The sequence below is a fragment of the Schistocerca cancellata genome, chromosome 1, assembly GCF_023864275.1.
Source record: "Schistocerca cancellata isolate TAMUIC-IGC-003103 chromosome 1, iqSchCanc2.1, whole genome shotgun sequence".
In the NCBI taxonomy this organism is placed as follows: domain Eukaryota; kingdom Metazoa; phylum Arthropoda; class Insecta; order Orthoptera; family Acrididae; genus Schistocerca; species Schistocerca cancellata.
The window spans coordinates 1,148,082,522-1,148,103,640 of NC_064626.1; the positions used below are offsets into that span (position 1 = coordinate 1,148,082,522).

Sequence of the window (21,119 nt, forward strand, 5' to 3'; positions counted from 1 at the left end):
CGCCGTTCTTCGTGACCGCTAACCTTCCCCCTACCCTTCCCATCCCACCTTCTTTAAAGCATCGAACTGCCGTGCTAAAAACAGCTACAAGCGTCTGAATACGAAGTGCATTCAAGTTCTAAGGCCTCCGATTTTTTTTCTCCGGACTGGAAAGAGATAGAAACATGCGCATTGTTTTAAAATGAGGCCGCGTTCATTGTCAATACGTCCCAGAGATGGCAGCACCGTACGGCAGATGGAATTTTACCGCCAGCGGCGAGAATGAGAACTGTTTTGAATACTTAAAATGGCGACGTTTTCCTTACTTGAACAGCGTGCAGTCATTCGTTTTCTGAATTTGTGTGGTGTGAAACCAACTGAAATTCATCGACAGTTGAAGGAGATGTGGTGATGGAGTTATGGATGTGTCAAAAGTGCGTTCGTGGGTGCGACAGTTTAATGAAGGCAGAACATCGTGTGACAACAAACCGAAACAACCTCGGGCTCGCACAAGCCGGTCTGACGACATGATCGAGAAAGCGGAGAGAATTGTTTTGGGGGATCGCCGAATGACTGTCAAACAGATCGCCTCCGTAGTTGGCATTTCTGTGGGTTCTGTGCACACAATCCTGCATGACGACCTGAAAATGCGAAAAGTGTCATCTAGGTGGGTGCCACGAATGCTGACGGACGACCACACGGCTGCCCGTGTGGCATGTTGCCAAGCAATGTTGAAGCGCAACGAGAACATGAATGGGACTTTCTTTTCGTCGGTTGTGACAATGGATGAGACGTGGATGCCATTTTTCAATCCAGAAACAAAGCGCCAGTCAGCTCAATGGAAGCACACAGATTCACCGCCACCAAAAAAATTTCGGGTAACCGCCAGTGCTGAAAAAATGATGGTGTCCATGTTCTGGGACAGCGAGGGCGTAATCCTTACGCATTGTGTTCCAAAGGGCACTATGGTAACAGGTGCATCCTACGAAAATGTTTTGCAGAACAAATTCCTTCCTGCACTGCAACAAAAACGTCCGGGAAGTGCTGCGCTTGTGCTGTTTCACCAAGACAACACACCCGCACATCGAGCTAATGTTACGCAACAGTTTCTTCGTGATAACAACTTTGAAGTGATTCCTCATGCTCCCTACTCACCTGACCTGGCTCCTAGTGACTTTTGGCTTTTTCCAACAATGAAAGACACTCTCCGTGGCCACACATTCACCAGCCGTGCTGCTATTGCCTCAGCGATTTTCCAGTGGTCAAAACAGACTCCTAAAGAAGCCTTCGCCGCTGCCATGGAATCATGGCGTCGGCGTTGTGAAAAATGTGTACGTCTGCAGGGCGATTACGTCGAGATGTAACGCCAGTTTCATCGATTTCGGGTGAGTAGTTAATTAGAAAAAAAATCGGAGGCCTTAGAACTTAAATGCACCTCGTAATACAGACGCACAGAGTCGACGTAACGTGAGAGCAGCAATGGGCAACCGAAAGTCAGCCAGCGAAGAAATGTGAGCACATGTTGCATCTACCGTGTCACCAGGGACCATTGGGAACCGTCTGCTTGCAGCAGGACTAAGATGGTGTGTGCCCCTGGCCAGGATATCACTGACAAGGCACGGCTACTCTGGCGTTGTGAAAAAGTCGCACTTTGTTGCGAGTGATGGACGTATACGTGTGGATCTGGTGAGCGACCTATTCCAGAGTATATTCGCCAAAGGTGCACGGGTCCCATCCCAGGGTGCATGATGTGGGGACGGTCAGTTACATCCCGGGGTTATATCTGGTGTTTCTGCAGGATAAAGTAACCAGTAGTCGCTACACTGCACCGGCTGTTATCCACGTACCACTGCCATTTCTTCGATAGGAAGGTGATGTGCTTTTTCAGCGGACGATGTACGGCTGCTGCGACGCAACACGTTCATGGAGTACGACAAATGCCCTGACCAGCAAGATCCCCAAATCTCTCCCCAATTGGAACACGTATGGGGATGTTATGAAGCGGGAATTGACTTGTACACCAGGACCTGCAAGAACCACTGCCGAATTGCAACAGAAGGCTGTGTGTTCTTGGGATAATCTATCGTAGGATGCCATTCGGCAACATAATATGATCGTTTGCATGCCAGAATACACGCCTCCGTTGCCACCAGAGAGGGGTACACAGTGGACTGATGCGACTATATGGGCACCCTTTACTGTATGCTTCATTTGGTCTAAATTTATCTTATACTCATAGAAAAATTAACTACCTGTCACCTCACCTGCCAATCGAATAATGACGTCGTCTTCGAGAATGTTGCTTTTTTTTTGCACCGATTCATTGCGCAGCCGGATAAGAGGTGCTATTGCTGTTGACTCTGTGTACTAACTTTTGAACGTTGTACAATCCTAAGTCACCAACAGTTTTAATCATGAATCTTTCTCACTGTAGTGGTTACGCACAATAAGTAAAACTTCGCTATTTGCTATGCTTCCTGGTGTTGAAATTTTGATGTCCAGGAATGTAATATGGTGCTGAATGCATAATGCCAATAAAATTAAATAAAAACTGATTACATCTCAAAGCCTAATTCTACAGCTGTGAGATTCAACCTTCAGGCAGTCGTAGAGTATTTTCTATTGTACTGTATTGTATGTCAACTGGGGACCTAGAAACGATGGAGAGGCTTTGTTCCCGCAGCAGCCGCAGTGGTCCACAACCCCACGACAACTATCGCAGTCCATGCACCCCGCCGCCGCCCCACACCGAACCTAGGGTTATTGTGCGGTTCAGCCCCCGGTGAACCCCCCAGGAAACGTCTCACACCAGACGAGTCTAACCCCTATATTTGCGTGGTAGAGTAATGGTGGTGTACGACGGCCAGAGTGGCCGAGCGGTTCTAGGCACTACAGTCTGGAACCGCGCGACCGCTACCGTCGCAGGTTCGAATCCTGCCTCGGGCATGGATGTGTGTGACGTCCTTACGTTAGTTAGGTTTAAGTAGTTCTAAGTTCTAGGGGACTGATGACCTCAGCAGTTAAGTCCCACAGTGCTCAGGACCATTTGAACCATTTTTTGGTGGTGTACGCGTACGTGGAGAACTTGTTTGTCCAGCAATCAAATGGTTCAAATGGCTCTGAGCACTATGGGACTTAACATCTGAGGTCATCAGTCCCCTAGAACTTAGAACCACTTAAATCTAACTAACCTAAGGAAATCACATACATCCATGCCCGAGGCAGGATTCGAACCTGCGACCGTAGCAGTCGCGCGGTTCCGATCTTAAGCGCCTAGAACCGCTCGACCACCGCGACCGGCTTGAGCAGCAATCGCCGACATAGTGTAACTGAGGCAGAATAAGGGGAACCAGCCCGCATCCGCCGAGGCAGTTGGAAAACTACCTAAAAACCATCCACAGACTGGCCGGTTCACCGGACCTCGACACAAATCCGCCGGACGGATTCGTGCCGGGGACCAGGCGCTCCTTCCCGCCCGGAAAGCCGTGCGTTACACCGCACGGTCAACCGGGTGGGCGTATTTTCTGTTACTTATCGGTTCTTTCACCTCTGGCAAAGGCGTGCTAATGCCAAGATAAGAAAAAGGCAAAGATGCATCGCTGTTCCCCCTATAACTGGCTGCCTAAGTCAGTTCCGATGTGGGAGGAATGGGACCATGCGTAGCGAAGTTCTGTCGTATTCGAGCCAACTTTTGGACTGATGACAGCCTTATATCGCCTCAGAAATTTTGGCCCATTTCCTAAGAGAAATTAGAAGTAACTTCTAACCTACAGGAATCAAGCTGAATCTGAATACTAACTACCGCCTTTATAGCCGAGGTCGACAACGCACACCACTGTGGTTGTGTTCAACACGGAGGGAGATTGGTTCGAATCCTGCACTGCTGTTATTTGGCCGGCAAGGGAATGAGAGGTGGTGGTGTAAGGTTCCTTATTACCAGTCTTTCGCCAGTGTCCTGAACTGAATCCCAAATCTCTCCAAATCTCTCTCACCATCGTTTGTTGGATAAGGACTTTAAGCTCGATGGCCGCCTTGGTGCTCTTCGAGAGAAGAGGAGTAGGCCATGTGTGCCAATAACGGGTTTCACCCTTCCCTTCCCTTCATCCACAACAACACAGCACAATACTGTTCAAGCACTCATCACAATCATCCCCACGACACAGATACACACTTGACTGGTCATACCAGGTAGGAGGATGGCAACGGCTAACCACCTCCACCAGGACCTTGGGTAGGACAGTGAAGCGTGGTTCTCTCCTCTGGTCGCCTGCGCTAATTTCCCGGTTAGTTAGCCGAGAGCGCTAGTGCGCTGCTTCCTGGACTCAGGTTGGCGCGCCGGCCTCGAATCAAATACGCCCGGCGGATTAACGACGAGGGCCGGTGTGCCAGCCAGCCTGGATGTGGTTTTTAGGCGGTTTTCCACATCCCAATAGGTGAATACTGGGCTGGTCCACACATCCCGCCTCAGTTACACGACTCGCAGACATTTGTCACACGTGATTTACACTAGATGCAGACAGTTGGGGTACACTGATTCCATCCCAGCGTGTATGGGGTGGCGGCAGGAAGGGCATCCGGCCACCCCTTCATAGTAACCTTGCCAAATCCGATTGTAACCACGCCGACCGTGCGAAAACTGCTGGACGAAGGCGTAAGCAAAAGAAGAAGAAGAAGAAGAAGAAGGACTACTTTGACTTGCAAAAGTGACTGCTAGCTAGGAGTGATGACCGCTTGTTTTGTAGTTTATGCTCTGGTGCACACAGTTCGATTTAATGAGATTATAAAGTAATCTAATTGGAATACCATAATATAATGTACCTTAGGATGGCCATTAGAGGATTAGAAACAGCAATTTTCCTATTAGACTGTTCACTTTTTCCAACGCACCGTCTCGCTTACTGTAGTCGGATCCACGAAAGGTGGCGGTTCGCACATGTCAAGGCACGGACGGGTACTCGTTTTTGTTGATTCCAAGTAACAGTTGCGGTACGCGCAAAACCGTGCTTTCCGCTTGAACAAAGCTTGTATCCTGCAAATTACGAGGGTTGGAAATTAAATAGTGACAACTATTTGTTCACAACCGATGCAAAAGAGTTACATGTTTGCATCTGTTACTGTCCTTTAAAGTAGTCACCAGCGTTGTGTGCCGGCCGGTGTGGCCAAGCGGTTCTAGGGGCTTCAGTCTGGAACGGTGCAACCGGTACGGGGCCAGGTTCGAATCCTGCCTCAGGCATGGATGTGTGTGATGTCCTTAGGTGCCGGCTGCGGTGGCCGTGCGGTTCTAGTCGCTACAGTCCGGAACCGCAGGACTGCTATGGTCGCAGGTTCGAATCCTGCCTCGGGCATGGAAGTGTGTGGTGTCCTTAGGTTAGTTAGGTTTAAGTAGTTCTAAGTTCTAGGGGACTGATGACCTAAGATATTAAGTCCCATAGTGCTCAGAACCATTTGAACCATTTTTTGTCCTTAGGTTAGTTAGGTTTAAGTAGTTCTAAGTTCTAGGGGACTGATGACCTCAGATGTTAAGTCCCATAATGCTGAGAGCCATCTGAACCAGCGTTGTGTAGAACCCGTTGCCAGAGATGTGGAAGGCGTTGTATTAGGTTAGCAGAGCCTGTTCTGTTGATGGTGCGAATGGAGCGGTCTACTGCCTGTCGAATCTCTGGAAGAGTTCTGAAGCGAATGTCATGAAGTGGTTCCTTCATCTTCGGAATCAAATCAAAGCCACAAGGACTTAAGTACACTACTCCCCAGTCCCATCGACCGAACAGAGCAGCCAGAGCTTGCGCTTTATGCGCCCGCGCATTGTCGTGCAAAATGATGGGTGGGTTGCGCAGGAAGTGTCGCCGCTTCTTTCGCAAAGCTGGTCGCAGGTGATGCTCCAAAAACGAACAGTAATACGAGTTAAATCCTTGTGACTTTGATTTGATCCCAAAGATGAAGGAACCACTTCATGACATTCGCTTCAGAACTCTTCCAGAGATTCGACAGGCAGTAGACCGCTCCATTCGCACCATCAACAGAACAGGCTCTGTAAACGGTATACTACGCCTTCCACATCGCTGGCAACGGATTATACACAATGCTAGTGACTACTTTGAAGGACAGTAACAGGTGCAAACATGTAACACTTTTGTATCGGTTGTGAATAAAGAGTTGCCACTATTTAAGTTCCAACCCCCGTATTTGTCTCGCTTCCTTATGCAGAATTTATCGCTTACCACCACCATCAGCGATGACAACTTGCAACAAAAGGAATAGAGATTCACCCAACAACTCGCTACGTTTATGTTTAACATCACATTAGCTACGGCATTGACAGAAGAGTGCTCAGAACGCTTCTGAACGCTCATTGGCTGTCGGAGAAAACGTGACGTAGATGAGCAGAACAAGCCTAAACTAGATCGCAATCGCTCGTGGCTCCAACTATAGTACATGTTATACTGGAAGCTTTTCCATCACCGTGCACGTTTTAACTATGCATAACAGCTTGTGCGGGGTAGAACAATCGGCTCTGGGATTTAAGGTGCGCTATCCAACCAAACCACTGCGAATCACGCGCCTCGCCGCAGTTCTGTTTGTCTGTTATTGCCTGCCGCGGCTCTGTTTCTATTTGAACAGACTCTGTTTGTAGAAAGTGAGATGGTTGCTCGTGAAATGAGGTCACGTTTATTTCAATGCTTCGCCGATGCAGCTCCCGGACTTGTGCGGTCCGTTCCTCCAGTTTATAGCACACGGGTGAACGTGACACCATTTTCACTTAGGCAGATTTATGTTTTGCTACATTTTGGCTAACTTCGTAAAAGAATCAGGGAGTCACTAGTAATAATTCGTAAGCGGATTAAACATTCACTTTGTAGGAACGACATAGTTTTGTCCGTTTTATTTGAAGAGCAATTTGCATTTCTTGTAAAGTTTGGAGAGTAGCGAGGAGTATTATCGTCTTGTAAAACGCTTTGTTGTCATTCTTTTTTTGAACTATCTGACATGTTGTTGGAACCTCGTCCTTCTTTTTCCGAGCTGTCAGAGTTTTTCTTTGTAACATGTGGAGAAGTTTGCGTCATCCACGAAAGAGGTCACAACAAACAAAAGTGCATGTTGAAATTTTTATCTGAGCAGCCAGAATATTGAGACCACCTACCTAGCCGCACGGAGTGGCCGCGCGGTTAGAGGCGCCATGTCACGGGTCGCGTGGTCCCTCCCGCCGGAGGTTCGAGTGCTCCCTCGGGCATGGGTGTGTTCTTAGCATAAGTTAGTTTAAGTGGTATGTAAGTCTAGGTACCGATGGAAATTGGAAATTTGTGGTAAATTCCCATGGGACCAAACTGCTGAGATCATCGGTACCTAGGCTTACACACTAGAGATGGGGGATCCGCTCTTGAACTAATTCATAGAGTTCAATCTTTCAAAGGAGTGAACAATCAGTGATTCAGAAAAAAAGAACGGTAGCTCCAAACATTTCCCACGGCAGAGAGAGAGAGAGAGAGAGAGAGAGACGGAGCATATCAGCAGCGCCTCTGCTGGTCAGAGCACAGTGCACGCCACACAACACAGCCAGCGCCGGCCTCTGCCCTGCTTCTACCTTGGCTGCCTGCATTGTGCAGTGCCCCATTGGATTTTGTGTTTCACATATGCCGTGCCGTCTCTGTGCGTCGTCTGCCGTGTGCACTGTGCAGTGTCTGGCGCAGCTTAACTTCGCATCGCACTCTGTCGGCGATTGTTTCAGTCGCACGTCCTGCCCTCTGGGCAGTTGATGCGAGCAACAGGACAGAGAGCCACCTAGCGGATAACATAGGAACTACTTGCAAAAACCTGCTCGCAAGGGAACGGAGGATTTGTCTCGGAGCGGGTGAGTTCACCGCTCCCCCCCACCCTCGGAACTCGCCCGCTCAACGCTCACCCCACCGTCTAGACTCTAGCCAGAGCGTCGAGCAAAGCGACTCAGGTGTCACTCTGGTCTCTGCGGTCTCAGCTCACGCAGTAATACAGCTCGCGGCTCGACCTGCTCGACTCAGCGCCTCTGCATCGGAGTTCGTCTCTACTGGATATTGTTCTTCGTAGTAATACCGCTATGTATATTACATTATTATGTTATGTATACATCAATTGTTTTTATTTTATTTTTATTTGTTTAAACTGATTAGATTAGGTTCCTGACGACTCCTCTTACTATAGGATTTTTATTATGGACACTCGAATTTACGCTTTAATTACGAGCGAACCGATAAACGTATCGCAAAATATGATACACCAATATTTTCCTTGTTTTATTCTGCGTAAGGCTATATGCAGCACTTTCGTTTTACAGTCAAATTTATATTTTTTTTTCTTATTCTGGTACGGATTTTGCGATTTTAGGCGTCTTCGGAAGTAAACGTTCACTTTAAAAATATATGGCTTGCGATGTATTTGTATGAGGTTAATGAAATTTTAATACATTATAGCCAAATATATTGTTAATGTAAATCTCAAGTTACAACATTTTCCGATCACCCAAAAAGCCACGATAGTGCAAAATAAATCAATAATCAAAAACTTTGTCATATCGTGGAAATTTCAATAAACAATACAAAATTCTTACTCATTATCTGTGTTACTTCAAAATAGGATCAAATAAGATCAAAATACAGGTATAGTACTGGAATAAACCAAGTTTAAAGGGCAATGTGCCTTCCATTTATTTTCTATTGTAAATGAGTGGTGAGTCATGAAAAAGAGCTAATTCATTTCAGGGAGTGAACAGTTCTGATCCAATCTCTGAAAAGAACAGTTTTGCCCATCTCTATTACACACTACTTAATCTAACTTAAACGAACTTACGCTAAGGGCAACACATACACCCATGCCCAAGGGAGGACTCTAACTTCAGACAGGGATACCGGTTACCTCAGCAGTTTCGTCTGTTACGAATTCACTCACACCACCTACCTAATAGCCGGTATCTCCAGGTTTGGCACGGGTAACAGCGCAACGTGTCGTGGCATGGAAGCAGTGATGCCTTGGTAGGTCAAAAATGTTCAAATGTGTGTGAAATCTTATGAGGCTTAACTGCTAAGGTCATCAGTCCCTAAGCTTACGCACTACTTAACCTAAATTATCCTAAGGACAAACACACACACCCGTGCCCGAGGGAGGACACGAACCTCCGCCGGGACCAGCCGCACAGTCCATGACTGCAGCGCCTAAGACCGCTCGGCTAATCCCGCGCGGCCTTGGTAGGTCGCTGAAGGGAGTTGGCACCGCATCTGCACACACAAGTCACCTAATTTTCGTAAATTCAGGGGAGGGGGCGATGAACTCTGACACCACGTTCAATCACATCCCAGATGCGCTCATTCGGATTCGTGTCTGGTGAGGTAGTGGACCAGAACATCAATTGGAACTCGCCACTTTGTTCAACGAACCAGTCCATGATACTCCTGGCCTTGTGACATGGTGCATTATCTTGCTGAAAAATACCAGTGCCATCTGAAACACGATAGTTATGTAAGATACTCCTTGGCCGTCATGGTGCCTTGCACGAGCTCCATTGCACCCATGGATGCTTGGATGCTCACGTGACTGTTAATTAGGGCATAATGGAACCGCCGCCGGCTTGTCTCCGTCCCGCAGTACCGGTGTCAAGGAGCTGTTCCCCTGGAAGACGACGGATTCACGCTCTGCCATCGGCATAATGAGGAGTGCATCGGGATTCATCAGAACGTGCATCGCTCTACCACTGCGCCAACGTCTAGTGCCGACGGTCACGTGCACATTTCATTAGCAGTTGCCGATATCGTGGTGCTAATATTGGCACTTGCATTAGTTTTCGGCTGCGGAGGCCCGTAGTTAGGAGTGTTTGGTGCACTGTGTGTTCAATACGCTTGCGCTATGCCGAGCATTAAAGGTTCAAATAGCTCTGAGCACTACGGGACTTAACATCTATGGTCATCAGTCCCCTAGAACTTAGAACTACTTAAACCTAACTAAGCTAAGGACAGCACACAACACCCAGCCATCACGAGGCAGAGAAAATCCCTGACCCCGCCGGGAATCGAACCCGGGAACCCGGGTGTGGGAAGCGAGAACGCTACCGCACGACCACGAGATGCGGGCGAGCATTAAAGTCTGATGTTAGTTCCGCCACAGTTCGCCACCTGTCCTATTTTACCAGTTTACCCAGCCTCGACGTCCGACGTCTGTAACCCTACGATGTCTGGTTTCGCCACAGACACTCACCACAGAACTCTTATCACACCAGACAAGTCGTGCAGTTTCCCAAAAGCTCGTGCTGAGCCTCCGGGCCATCACAATCTGTCCCCGGTCCAACTCAGATAGATCGCGCGCCTTCCCTATTCTACACACGGACTGCAGGTTCACTGACACTACATGCACCGTGCGTGTGTCTGATTAGCAGTCATCGCTCGCCATGTGACGCTGCTATTAGAGATGGGTTGTTCGCGAACTAACGGGCCCAAAGGAACGGTTCACCAAGATGAACGTAACGAGCGAGGAACGAATTCTAAGTAACGGTCTTTCACTTATAGTTACGGGGATCGGGAAACGGTCGATCTCGTTCCAACAACGGCACGCCGGCCGGTCTCGTTCCAGCCTCGGTCCCGTTCCCGTCTGTCTCGGTCTCGGTCGGCCGCACTCGTCCTTCTTCGCGTGGCAACTCGTCGCAGTTCCACTGCCGACTGCTCACAGCTTAGCATCGAGTTGTTGTTCGTTTCGTTCGCTTCGCACGTCCATCATACACTAGTGCCCATTAAAATTGGTACACCACGAAGATGACGTGCTACAGACGCGAAGCTTAACCGACAGGAAGAAAATGCTGTGATATGCAAATGATTAGCTTTTCAGAGCATTCACACAAGGTTGCCGCCGGTGGCGACACCTACAGCGTGCTGACATGAGGAAAGTTTCCAACCGATTTCTCATACACAAACAGCAGTTGACCGGAGTTGCCTGGTGAAACGTTGTTGTGATGCCTCGTCTAAGGAGGAGAAATGCGTACCATCACGTTTCCGACTTTGATAAAGGTCGGATGGGAACCTATCGCGATTGCGGTTTATCGCATCGCAACATTGCTGCTCGCGTTGGTCGAAATCTAATGACTGTTAGCATAATATGGAATCGGTGGGTTCAAGAGGATAACACGGAACGCCGTGCTGGATCCCAACGGCCTCGTATCACTAGCAGCCGAGATGACAGGCATCTTATCAGCATGGCTCTAACGGATCGTTCAGCCACGTCTCGATCCCTGAGTCATCAGATGGGGTCGTTTGTAAGACAACAACCATCTGCACGAACAGTTCGACGACGTTTGCAGCAGCATGGACCGTCAGCTCGGAGACCGTGGCTGCGGTTACCCTTGACGCTCCATCACAGACAGGAGCGTCTCCGATGGTGTACTCAACGACGAACCTGGGTGCACGAATGGCAAAACGTAATTTTTTCGGATGAATCCAGGTTCTGTTTACAGCATCATGATGGTTGCATCCGTGTTTGGCGACATCGCGGTGAACGCACATTGGAAGCGTGTACTCGTCATCGCCATACTGGCGTATCACCCGGCGCAATGGTATGGAGTGCCATTGGTTACACGTCCCGCTCACCTCTTGTTCGCATTGACGGCACTTTGAACAGTGGACGTTATATTTCAGATGTGTTACGACCCGTGGCTCTACCCTTCACTCAACCCCTGCGAAACCCTATATTTCAGCAGGATAATGCACGACCGCATGTTGCAGGTCCTGTGCGGGCCTTTCTGGACACAGAAAATGTTCGACTGCTGCCCTGGCCTGCACATTCTCCAGATCTCTCACCAATTGAAAACGTCTGGTCAATGGTGGCCGAACAACTGGCTCGTCACAATACTCCAGTCACTACTCTTGATGAACTGTGGCATTGTGTTGAAGCTGCATGGGCAGCTGTACCTGTACACGCCATCCAAGCTCTGGTTGACTCAATGCCCATGCGTATCAAGGCCGTTATTACGGCCAGAGGTTGTTGTTCCGGGTACTGATTTCTCAGGATCTATGCACCCAAATTGCGAGAAAATGTAATCATCTGCATTTTTCTTGGTGTAGCAATTTTGCTGGCCAGTAATGTAGATCTGTTTCAACCTTTTTTTTTAACTCTGAACTTCTGCTTCTCTTCGTATTCTGTTCAGCGTCCAAGACCGGTAATTAAAATGTATTTTATAGTTACGTAAATTACATAAAAATTACGTGGTATGTAACACACACATCTTTTCAGGTAACAAAACGGTATATTAGCTTACTTCGCAATTTCGATAAATAGCAGAAGAAATACTTAAGGCAAGATTTTTTTGTTACTACACATGCAAATGAGGTCGGCACGCAGGTACTAATGGCCATTTTCGTCTTTTTTTGATCCAAGGTAAAAGAGCATGTTCATGGTTATCGATGGCAGGCTGACTTACAACCGAATGAAGCCTGCGCTTCGTAATCGAGTGTATGGTGTCACATAATACAGAATATGATAACTCCTACAATATTATTTCAGTGGTTCAGGGTGACGCACGAAAAATCGGCCCCGAGTACTACACTGCTCACTGTCACTCACCAGTCGTCATCCATTGTTTCGAAGTTGTTTGCATTAGCTTATTTGTTATTTCTTCACTGCCTAAAATACAAATAAGAAAGTCGGAGTTCGTCAGTTTGGCCTCTGAAGACTGTAACGAAATGTTCAGTTGCCACGGAAAGTACTGTTGCCTGCTGGTGCTTGAATTACTGAAAGGCGTTAAACATTTCAGCCAGTGAAAACATATGTGAGGTTTTCGTAATAAAAAGTAGAGCAATTGTGAAATATGGAGTGAGTCGGTTTGGCCCCTGTGTGGCACAATGTGGCAGTTGCCTCCTGCGCCACAAAACACGTTTGTGGAAGCCTCTACGAACAGCGCACGTCGACCAAGACAGTGGCAGACACACAATGTACACACACACAATTTGTGTGACGTGCCACACCTGTTTGGACGAACAGCCGCGCGGAAGCGTCGGCCATTAACGGTCGATATTACAGTCGACCATTGTTAATTGTGCAGGGCGTTTAGTGCAGCCCTGCCCGCCCATGTCTTTCTTCCTGTTTTCCAGCTGCTCTCTGCCGCAGTTCGTTAGGCACACAAGTGACTGCTACCTATTTCGACACTTCCTATTTACGAGCGCACTCCACAAGCGCTTTAATTACAGTTGTTCAGCAACTGTGAGTAGTGGGCGTGTTAAGCTTAAACTCCGCTCGTGTAATGGGACAGCGCGGTCACAACTTTACCGTCATTACGAGCTTGTAGAACGCACTGTGCTTTCGTTACTTCTCTCAGAGTATTCTTTAGTTTTCCGTTTTCATACTATTTCGATTCTGCACAATTACTGCTCTTTGCTATTTAATTCATGACACATTTCGCTACGGTCGCAGGTTCGAATCCTGCCTCGGGCATGGATGTGTGTGATGTCCTTAGGTTAGTTAGGTTTAAGTAGTTCTAGGTTCTAGGGCACTGATGACCACAGCAGTTAAGTCCCATAGTGCTCAGAGCCATTTGACACATTTCGCGGTGGCATTGTCCAGTTAATTGTCCAGTTGAAGTAGCAACAACATTAGATCGAACATTAACTTCGTAGACTTTTCGGTAGTTACCACAACAGAGCATTCCTATGATGTTGTTTCCTGTTTGCCTTCTCTCAGTTGTTATTTGGTTTGTGCCTGTAAAATACCCTTGAGTGAGTGTTGCAGGTTTTAAGGATGTTTGTGGTGACTTTCTTCTAGGGAGTTAGTTTGATGATTTCTCTGACGTTTTGCCAGCGCGAGTGGCTGGCATTGTCAGAGATTCACCAGCAATGGAGGCTGAATCTTTGGCAACGCTAGAAAGTCGTACTGGCGAATCTTCAAAAAAGTGATTAGACTAACCTCGGCCGAAGGTACCGAGACGAAGCCCAACAGGCAAACCGTTGTACCCCTTACTGGTTGCCGCAAGCCACCTACGACGAGTGCGTCATCTACGTAACTTAACGTCGCTCTTCGACTGTCATCCCCCTTCACTAGTCGCCGGGCATCTGTCTCTTCACGTACTTGATATTGACGTTGTAGAGGAGGGGCGACAGCGATACATTAATACTTCCCTCCTCTCTCATTTATTGAAGATTATTGGCTTACTTTGCCTTAGTTGTTAGTGCAGAAAGGCTCGAAAAATCTACTAGCGAAATGATGCAGTCATGAAGATACTGCTCTCGCGTTGTGGTGGAGCGATGTTTAAATCCCAGTGAGACCATTCAGGTTTACGCTTTCCGTGGTTTCCCTAAATCCAGTGGAGTACCTTGAATGGTGACTCTGAAAAAAGCATAGGTGATTTCCCTTTCCGCCCTTGTCCATTTCTCGCTAGGGGTCCGGCACTAATAACTCCATTGTCCACAAGACGTTCTACTCTGAGTTCCCTTTTATCTTTCGAAGAATCTAAACTGGTGTATTAAATGCCTCGGGAAGGGGGAGCACTGGTCTGGTGGCGAGATGGAAGATGGAGAAGTGGTAGTCTATGGTTCAAATGGTTCAGATGGCTTTGAGCACTATGGGACTTAACATCTTACGTCATCAGTCCCCTAGAACTTAGAACTACTTAAACCTAACTAACCAAAGCACATCACACACATCCATGCCCGAGGCAGGATTCGAACCTGCGACCGTAACAGTCACGCGGTTCCGGACTGAAGCGCCTAGAACCGCACGGCCACCGCGGCCGGCTGGTAGTCATTATGGAAGACGTAGAGGATAAGTATTACAGTCAGAGTTTGATAGACTCTCGGAAGACTTGCGACTGAATAAGTCAGAAGGGATGGATAACATTCCCTCAGAGTTTCTGACATCATTGGGTGAAGTGGCAAGAAAGCGACTATTCCAGTTACTGTGCAGAATCTAGACACATACCATTAGACTTATGGAGAGAAACACAGTCTCGAAGATTGCAGTGGCGGAGAAGAGCGAGAATTACTGCACAGTCAGCCTAACAGCTCATGACAGCTTGTGACATGAATAATAAGCAAAGGAATGACAGAGAAAATTGTTTCTCTGCCTCGTGATGACTGCGTGTTGTGTGATGTCCTTAGGTTAGTTAGGTTGAAGTAGTTCTAAGATGTTAGGTCCCATAGTGCTCAGAGCCATTTGAACCATTTGACAGAGAAAATGGAGGATTTGGTAGATGACGATCAGTTTGGCTATAAGCAACACAAAGGCACGAGAGAGGCAGTTGCGTGTAATAATGGAAGCAAGACTGAAGAAAAATCGACATACGTTCATAGGATTTGTCGATCTGGAAAAAGCGTTCGACAGTGTGAGATGGTGCAAGATAATTAGGAAAGAGGTGTAAGTCATAGGGAGAAACGGATAATATACAATATGCACATGAACATGAGGGAACAATAAGAGCCGGCCGGAGTGGCCGTGCAGTTCTAGGCGCTACGTCTGGAGCCGGGCGACCGCTACGGTCGCAGGTTCGAATCCTGCCTCGGGCATGGATGTGTGTGTCGTTCTTACGTTAGTTAGTTTTAATTAGTTCTAAGTTCTAGGCGAGTGATGACCTCAGAAGTTAAGTCGCATAGTGCTCAGAGCCATTTGAACCATTTGAACAATAAGAATCGAAGACCAAGAAAGAGGCATTCAGATTAAAAAGTGATCCATGTTCGATGATTCGAGATTTCCGATGGTATCGATTGACTGGTTTGTCTTGATAGAATGTCTTTGGTGATACAGATGAGGCGTGCGAGGCAAGCAAGAGAGCAGAGATCGCGAGCGATGATGGCAAGTGGCTGTGCGCATGCGCAGGAAGAGTTCTGCGAGCGTAACGGATAGAGAGAGGACGTGCTTTGGCGAGGCTGCTGCCAGCAGAGGATCGTGCGCGTGTGAAGGAAGACACACGCACGGACTTTCGATAGTTTGGAGAAAGAAGGCGGCACGCCATGGTAGCCATCTTGTGTAAAATGATGGTACGTCACTTTTGGAACTTTTGGTCATTGAAAGCGAGGGGACTGGTTTCGGTTTCACCCGATGAAGTGATCTTCTACTAGAACCTCGTAGAGCTGTGTTGTAAACTGATCTTCAAAGAGAGGGAGAAATTTTGACACCGCCGGTAACGAATAAGTTGATTTGGTTTGGTGGAAATAAGGTACGAACTGTAACCTGCTGTATTGATCGAGAAGTACCTACTGTTCTGGTAGTCAGGTCTGACAAGTGTGGTACGAGTAGTACAACGGTACGACAGGTCCAAGGGGTGACCGCGGGTGTCAGCCGCGTGGTCGAGAGCGTCCTGTCACGGTCCGCGCGGCTGCCCCCGTCGGAGGTTCGAGCCCTCCCTCGGGCACGGGTGTGTTCTTACTTAAGTTAGATTAAGTAGTGTGTAAGCTTAGGGACCGAACACCACAGCAATTTGGTCCCATAAGACCTTACCACAAATTATCATTTTTTTTCCAATGTGTGGGTAGATGTTAAGTAATTTTAAGTAAGGTTAGTGTGTGTGGTATATAGCTCATTGATGTATTACACTACTGGTCATTAAAATTGCTACACCACGATGGTGATGTGATACAGACACGAAATTTAACCGACAGGAAGAAATCCTGTGTAAGCAAATGATTAGCTTTTCAGAGCATTCACACAAGGTTGGTGCCGGTGGCAACACTTACAATGTGCTGACATGAGGAAAGTTTCCAACCGATTTCTCATACACAAACAGCAGTTGACCGGCGTTGCCTGGTGAAACGTTGTTGTGATGCCTCGTGTAAGGAGGAGAAATGCGTACCATCACGTTTCCAACTTTGATAAAGGTAGGATTGTAGCCCATTGCGATTGCGGTTCATCGTATCGCGACATTGCTGCTCGCGTTGGTCGAGATCCAATGACTGTTAGCAGGGTATGGAATCGGTGGGTTCAGGAGGGTAATACGGAACGCCTTGCTGGATCCCAACGGCCTCGTATCACTAGCAGTCGAGATGACAGCCATCTTATCCGCATGGCTGTAACAGTTCGTGCAGCCATGTCTCGATCCCTGAGTCATCAGATGGGGACGTTCGCAAGACAATAACCATCTGCACGAACAGTTCGACGACGTTTGCAGCAGCATGGACTATCAGCTCGGAGACCATGGCTGCGGTTACCCTTGACGCTGCATCACAGGCAGGAGCGCCTGCGATGGTGTACTCAACGACGAACCTGGGTGCACGAACGGCAAAACGTCATCTTTTCAGATGAATCCAGGTTGTGTTTCAGCACCTTGATGGTCGCATCCGTGTTTGGCGAGATCGCGGTGAACGCTCATTGGAAGCGTGTATTCGTCATCGCCATACTGGCGTATCACCCGGCGTGATGGTATTGGGTGCCATTGGTTACACGTCTCACTCACCTCTTGTTCGCATTGACGGCACTTTGAACAGTGGACGTTACATTTCAGATGTGTTACGACCCGTGGCTCTACCCTTCTTTCGATCCCTGAGCAACTCTACATTTCAGCAGGATAATGCACGACCGCATGTTGCAGGTCCTGTACGGGCCTTTCTGGATACAGAAAATGTTCGACTGCTGCCCTGGCCAGCACATTCTCCAGATCTCTCACCAAATGAAAACGTCAGTCAATGCTGGCAGAGCAACTGGCTCGCCACAATACGCCTGTCACTCTTGCTGAACCTTGGTATTGTGTTGAAGCTGCATGGGCAGCTGTACCTGTACACGCTGTCCAAGCTCTGTTTGACTCAATGCCAAGGCGTGTCAAGGCCGTTATTACGGCCAGTGGTGATTGTTCTTGGTACTGATTTCTAAGGATCTATGCACCCAAATAGCGCGAAAATGTAAACACATGTCAGTTCTAATATAATATATTTGTCCAGTGAATACCCATTTATCATCTACATTTCTTCTTTGTGTAGCAATTTTATGGCCAATAGTGTAAAATGTAAATGTAGACCAGATGTGGCTTGAATTCAAAGAAATAGTATCGGCAGGAATTGAGAGATTTATACCAAACAAATTAGAAAACGACGGAGTTGACCCTCATTGGTACACAAAACGGGTCAGAACGCTGTTGCAGAAACGAGGAGAAAAGCATGCCAAATTTGAACGAACACAAAATCTCCAAAATTGGCAATGTTGTACAGAAGCTCTAAATTCAGTGCGGACTTCCATGTGAGATGCTTACGCAGTTTCCACTAGAAAACTTTGTCTCGAAACCTGGCAGAAAATCCGAAGACATTCTGGTCGTTTATGAAGCAAGCTAGCGGCAAGAAACAATCAATGCCTTCTCTGCGCGATAGCATTGGAGATAGTTCCTTATGCAGATACAATGGTGCGTGATGCAATAGCACAGAACGTTTCTGATGTTCGCATAAGAGAACAGATTTTGAAACTAGTTAATCCCTCCCTTCAACAAGTGATAGACATATTGGATAGGCAAGACACACTTGACTGTGCTCAGGAATCTTTTGAAGCTTCGCCAGCAGTGTGTAACATTAACCGGCCCGCTGGACGCGCTGCGCGGCCCGGTAACCGGCCCTCGCGCACTTCGACGCAGCTGCCGCCGCGCTCTAAACCAGGTGTGCCTCGCCAGCCCGCAAATGCAGTGAAATCATGCCCGCGGTGTGCTACTAGACATTCGCGTGAAAATTGCCCCTCACGCCAAGCTATTTGCTTTTACTGTCACAAGAAAGGACATGTTCAAAGTGTTTGCCAGAAAAAGCTCAGATCAGACAATCACAACCCGTCTCCCTTTTAGAATGGTACGGCCTCAACAAGTCCTGCTTCATTTAATCCCAGTTGTACGGACGACATTGCTAGCGACTAGACGTACGAAGCCTTCCTCTCATTTGCCGAGAGACAGAATAGCCTTCAGCTAAGTCCATAGCTACGACCTAGCAAGGCGCAGTTAACCATATCTGGAGAGAGTCTTACTTGTATTCACCATAGAGATGTACCACACAAGAGAATAAAGTTAAGTATATGAGACGCTCCGTTCTTTTCTTATTAGCATTCATTGAGCATCCTGTTTCAGACTTCACGATATTCTGGGTGAGATTATAGCGTGCCTATTCGGCCCGTCTAAATAACACTGTGTCGGCACTTCTGTCGACACATAACATTGGCATTATTTCTTGCATTATATATTCAGGAAAATTTCCTTCTTCAAAAAACTGACTTGGGTGAGGAACATTATTTCCTTTCACAGTAATTGCATGGTTACTTCGATATTTGTTTACTTCCTCCACCGTCATAGTTTGGTTGGAATAGCCGTTGCTGCACATTTTACAGCAACGTTGCAGACTGGTTTCCAAGTGTCACTGGCCACCAACCAACTCTGACCGGCGAACAAATAGTTTGTAAATATTGCTGAAACAATGCAGGGGCGGATGCACACCCGAATGGCAGTCTTTTGAATCTGTATAGTCCAAGATGCGTGTTAATCACCAATACGCGCTGGGATTCTTCGTCCACCGGTATTTGCAAGTACGCATCTGCTAGGTCCAACTTTGAAAAATATTTTCCCGGGCACAGTTTGTCAAAAAGATCTTCCGGGCGGGGCAAAGGAAAAGTAGCAGTCACTAGTTGTGGATTCACTGTTGCTTTGAAGTCCACGCAAAGTCTCAATTTGCCGGAAGGTTTTTGCAAAATCACTAAGGGTGAGGCCCAGAGAGAAACCTGCACACGTTCAATGACACCTTGCGATTCTAAATCTTTTAATGTTCTTGCGACCTCATCACGCAATGCGTGGGGAACATTGCGCGCTCTGAAAAATTTCGGTTGCGCGTTGACTTTGAGTTCCAAATGTGCTTCATAGTTCTTAGCGCAACCAAGGCCCGGTGCAAAAATGTCTGCAAATTCCTCACATAGACTAGAAACACTGGCTGAAGGCACAGGCTGGTTCACTGATAGGACCTGATTTACGATACACAAGTTAAACAACTGAAATAAATCGAAACCAAACAAATTGACTGCAGCAGAAGAGCGAAGAACGTAAAATGACACAAGTTTTGTTTGTCCCTTGTATGTTGCAAGAAGGCTGCACTGTCCTAACACAGGAAAGGCACGCTAACTAATGCAGACGGGCGTGATTTGGTTGGAATAGCCCAGACTGGATCAGGGAAGACTCTTGCTTATGTCCTGCCAGCCACAGTACACATCAACAACCAGAAAAGGTTGTCTCGTGGTGATGGTCCTATTGTCCTTATTCTTGCTCCTACACGAGAATTGGCCCAGCAGATACAGACAGTGGCCAGAGATTTTGGGACATCAACATTGATCCGTAATACGTGCATCTTTGGAGGAGCCCCAAAGGGACCACAAGCTCGTGATCTGGAGAGAGGAGTGGAGATAGTGATTGCCACACCTGGTCGTCTCATAGACTTTCTGGAGAGGGGAATTACAAACTTGCGGCGTTGTACGTACTTAGTGCTTGATGAAGCAGATCGCATGTTAGACATGGGATTTGAACCACAGATTCGAAAAATAATTGAACAGATCAGACCAGATCGCCAGGTATTGATGTGGTCAGCTACATGGCCTAAAGAGGTGCAGGCATTAGCAGAAGACTTCCTTACAGATTATATACAGATAAATATTGGTTCATTGACACTTGCTGCCAACCATAACATTATGCAGATTATTGACGTTTGCCAGGAGCATGAAAAGGAAACAAAACTGTCACAGCCTGAAAGAGATTATGTGTTAACAGAGTTACAGTCCACAGAATGGAAGACCATATAATAACCAGACTGGGAGAAATGGTTACCAGCAGGGCCAAAGAATAAAGAGAAACAATGCTCAGTCTTATGGTCCAGCAACTGGTGGAAATCAGGCTGCAGCCCAGGGAATGTATGCTGTACCACCACCATTTATGATGCAGGCTGGTGCAGCAGATGCTAACTTACAGAGCATATTAGGCCACAAGTTCTTCCAGTCAACAAGGCTACCTCCGAGTGGTGTGGCTGTCTTGCTACGCCACAACAGATAGTACTGAAGAGAGTGCTGCCGAAACAGAGTTACTAAACACAGCCTTCCGAAATTCCTTCACCAGAGAAGACGAAGTAAATATTCTAGAACTCGAATCAAGAACAAAAAAAAATGGCTCTGAGCACTATGGGACTTAACATCTGTGGTCATCAGTCCCCTAGAACTTA

At 47.4% G+C, this 21,119-nt stretch overlaps 1 protein-coding gene across 1 annotated transcript in view; it reads left to right on the forward strand.

Moving 5' to 3' along the window:
- The window catches only part of LOC126135761 (probable ATP-dependent RNA helicase DDX17), a 45,502-nt gene extending 24,796 nt beyond the window's left edge, over positions 1–20,706 (forward strand). Inside the window, exon 2 of the mRNA XM_049915202.1 lies at positions 20,022–20,706. Coding sequence (XP_049771159.1) covers positions 20,022–20,706 — 685 coding nt within the window. The remainder of the gene's footprint in view (positions 1–20,021) is intronic.
- The last annotated feature ends 413 nt before the right edge of the window (positions 20,707–21,119 follow it).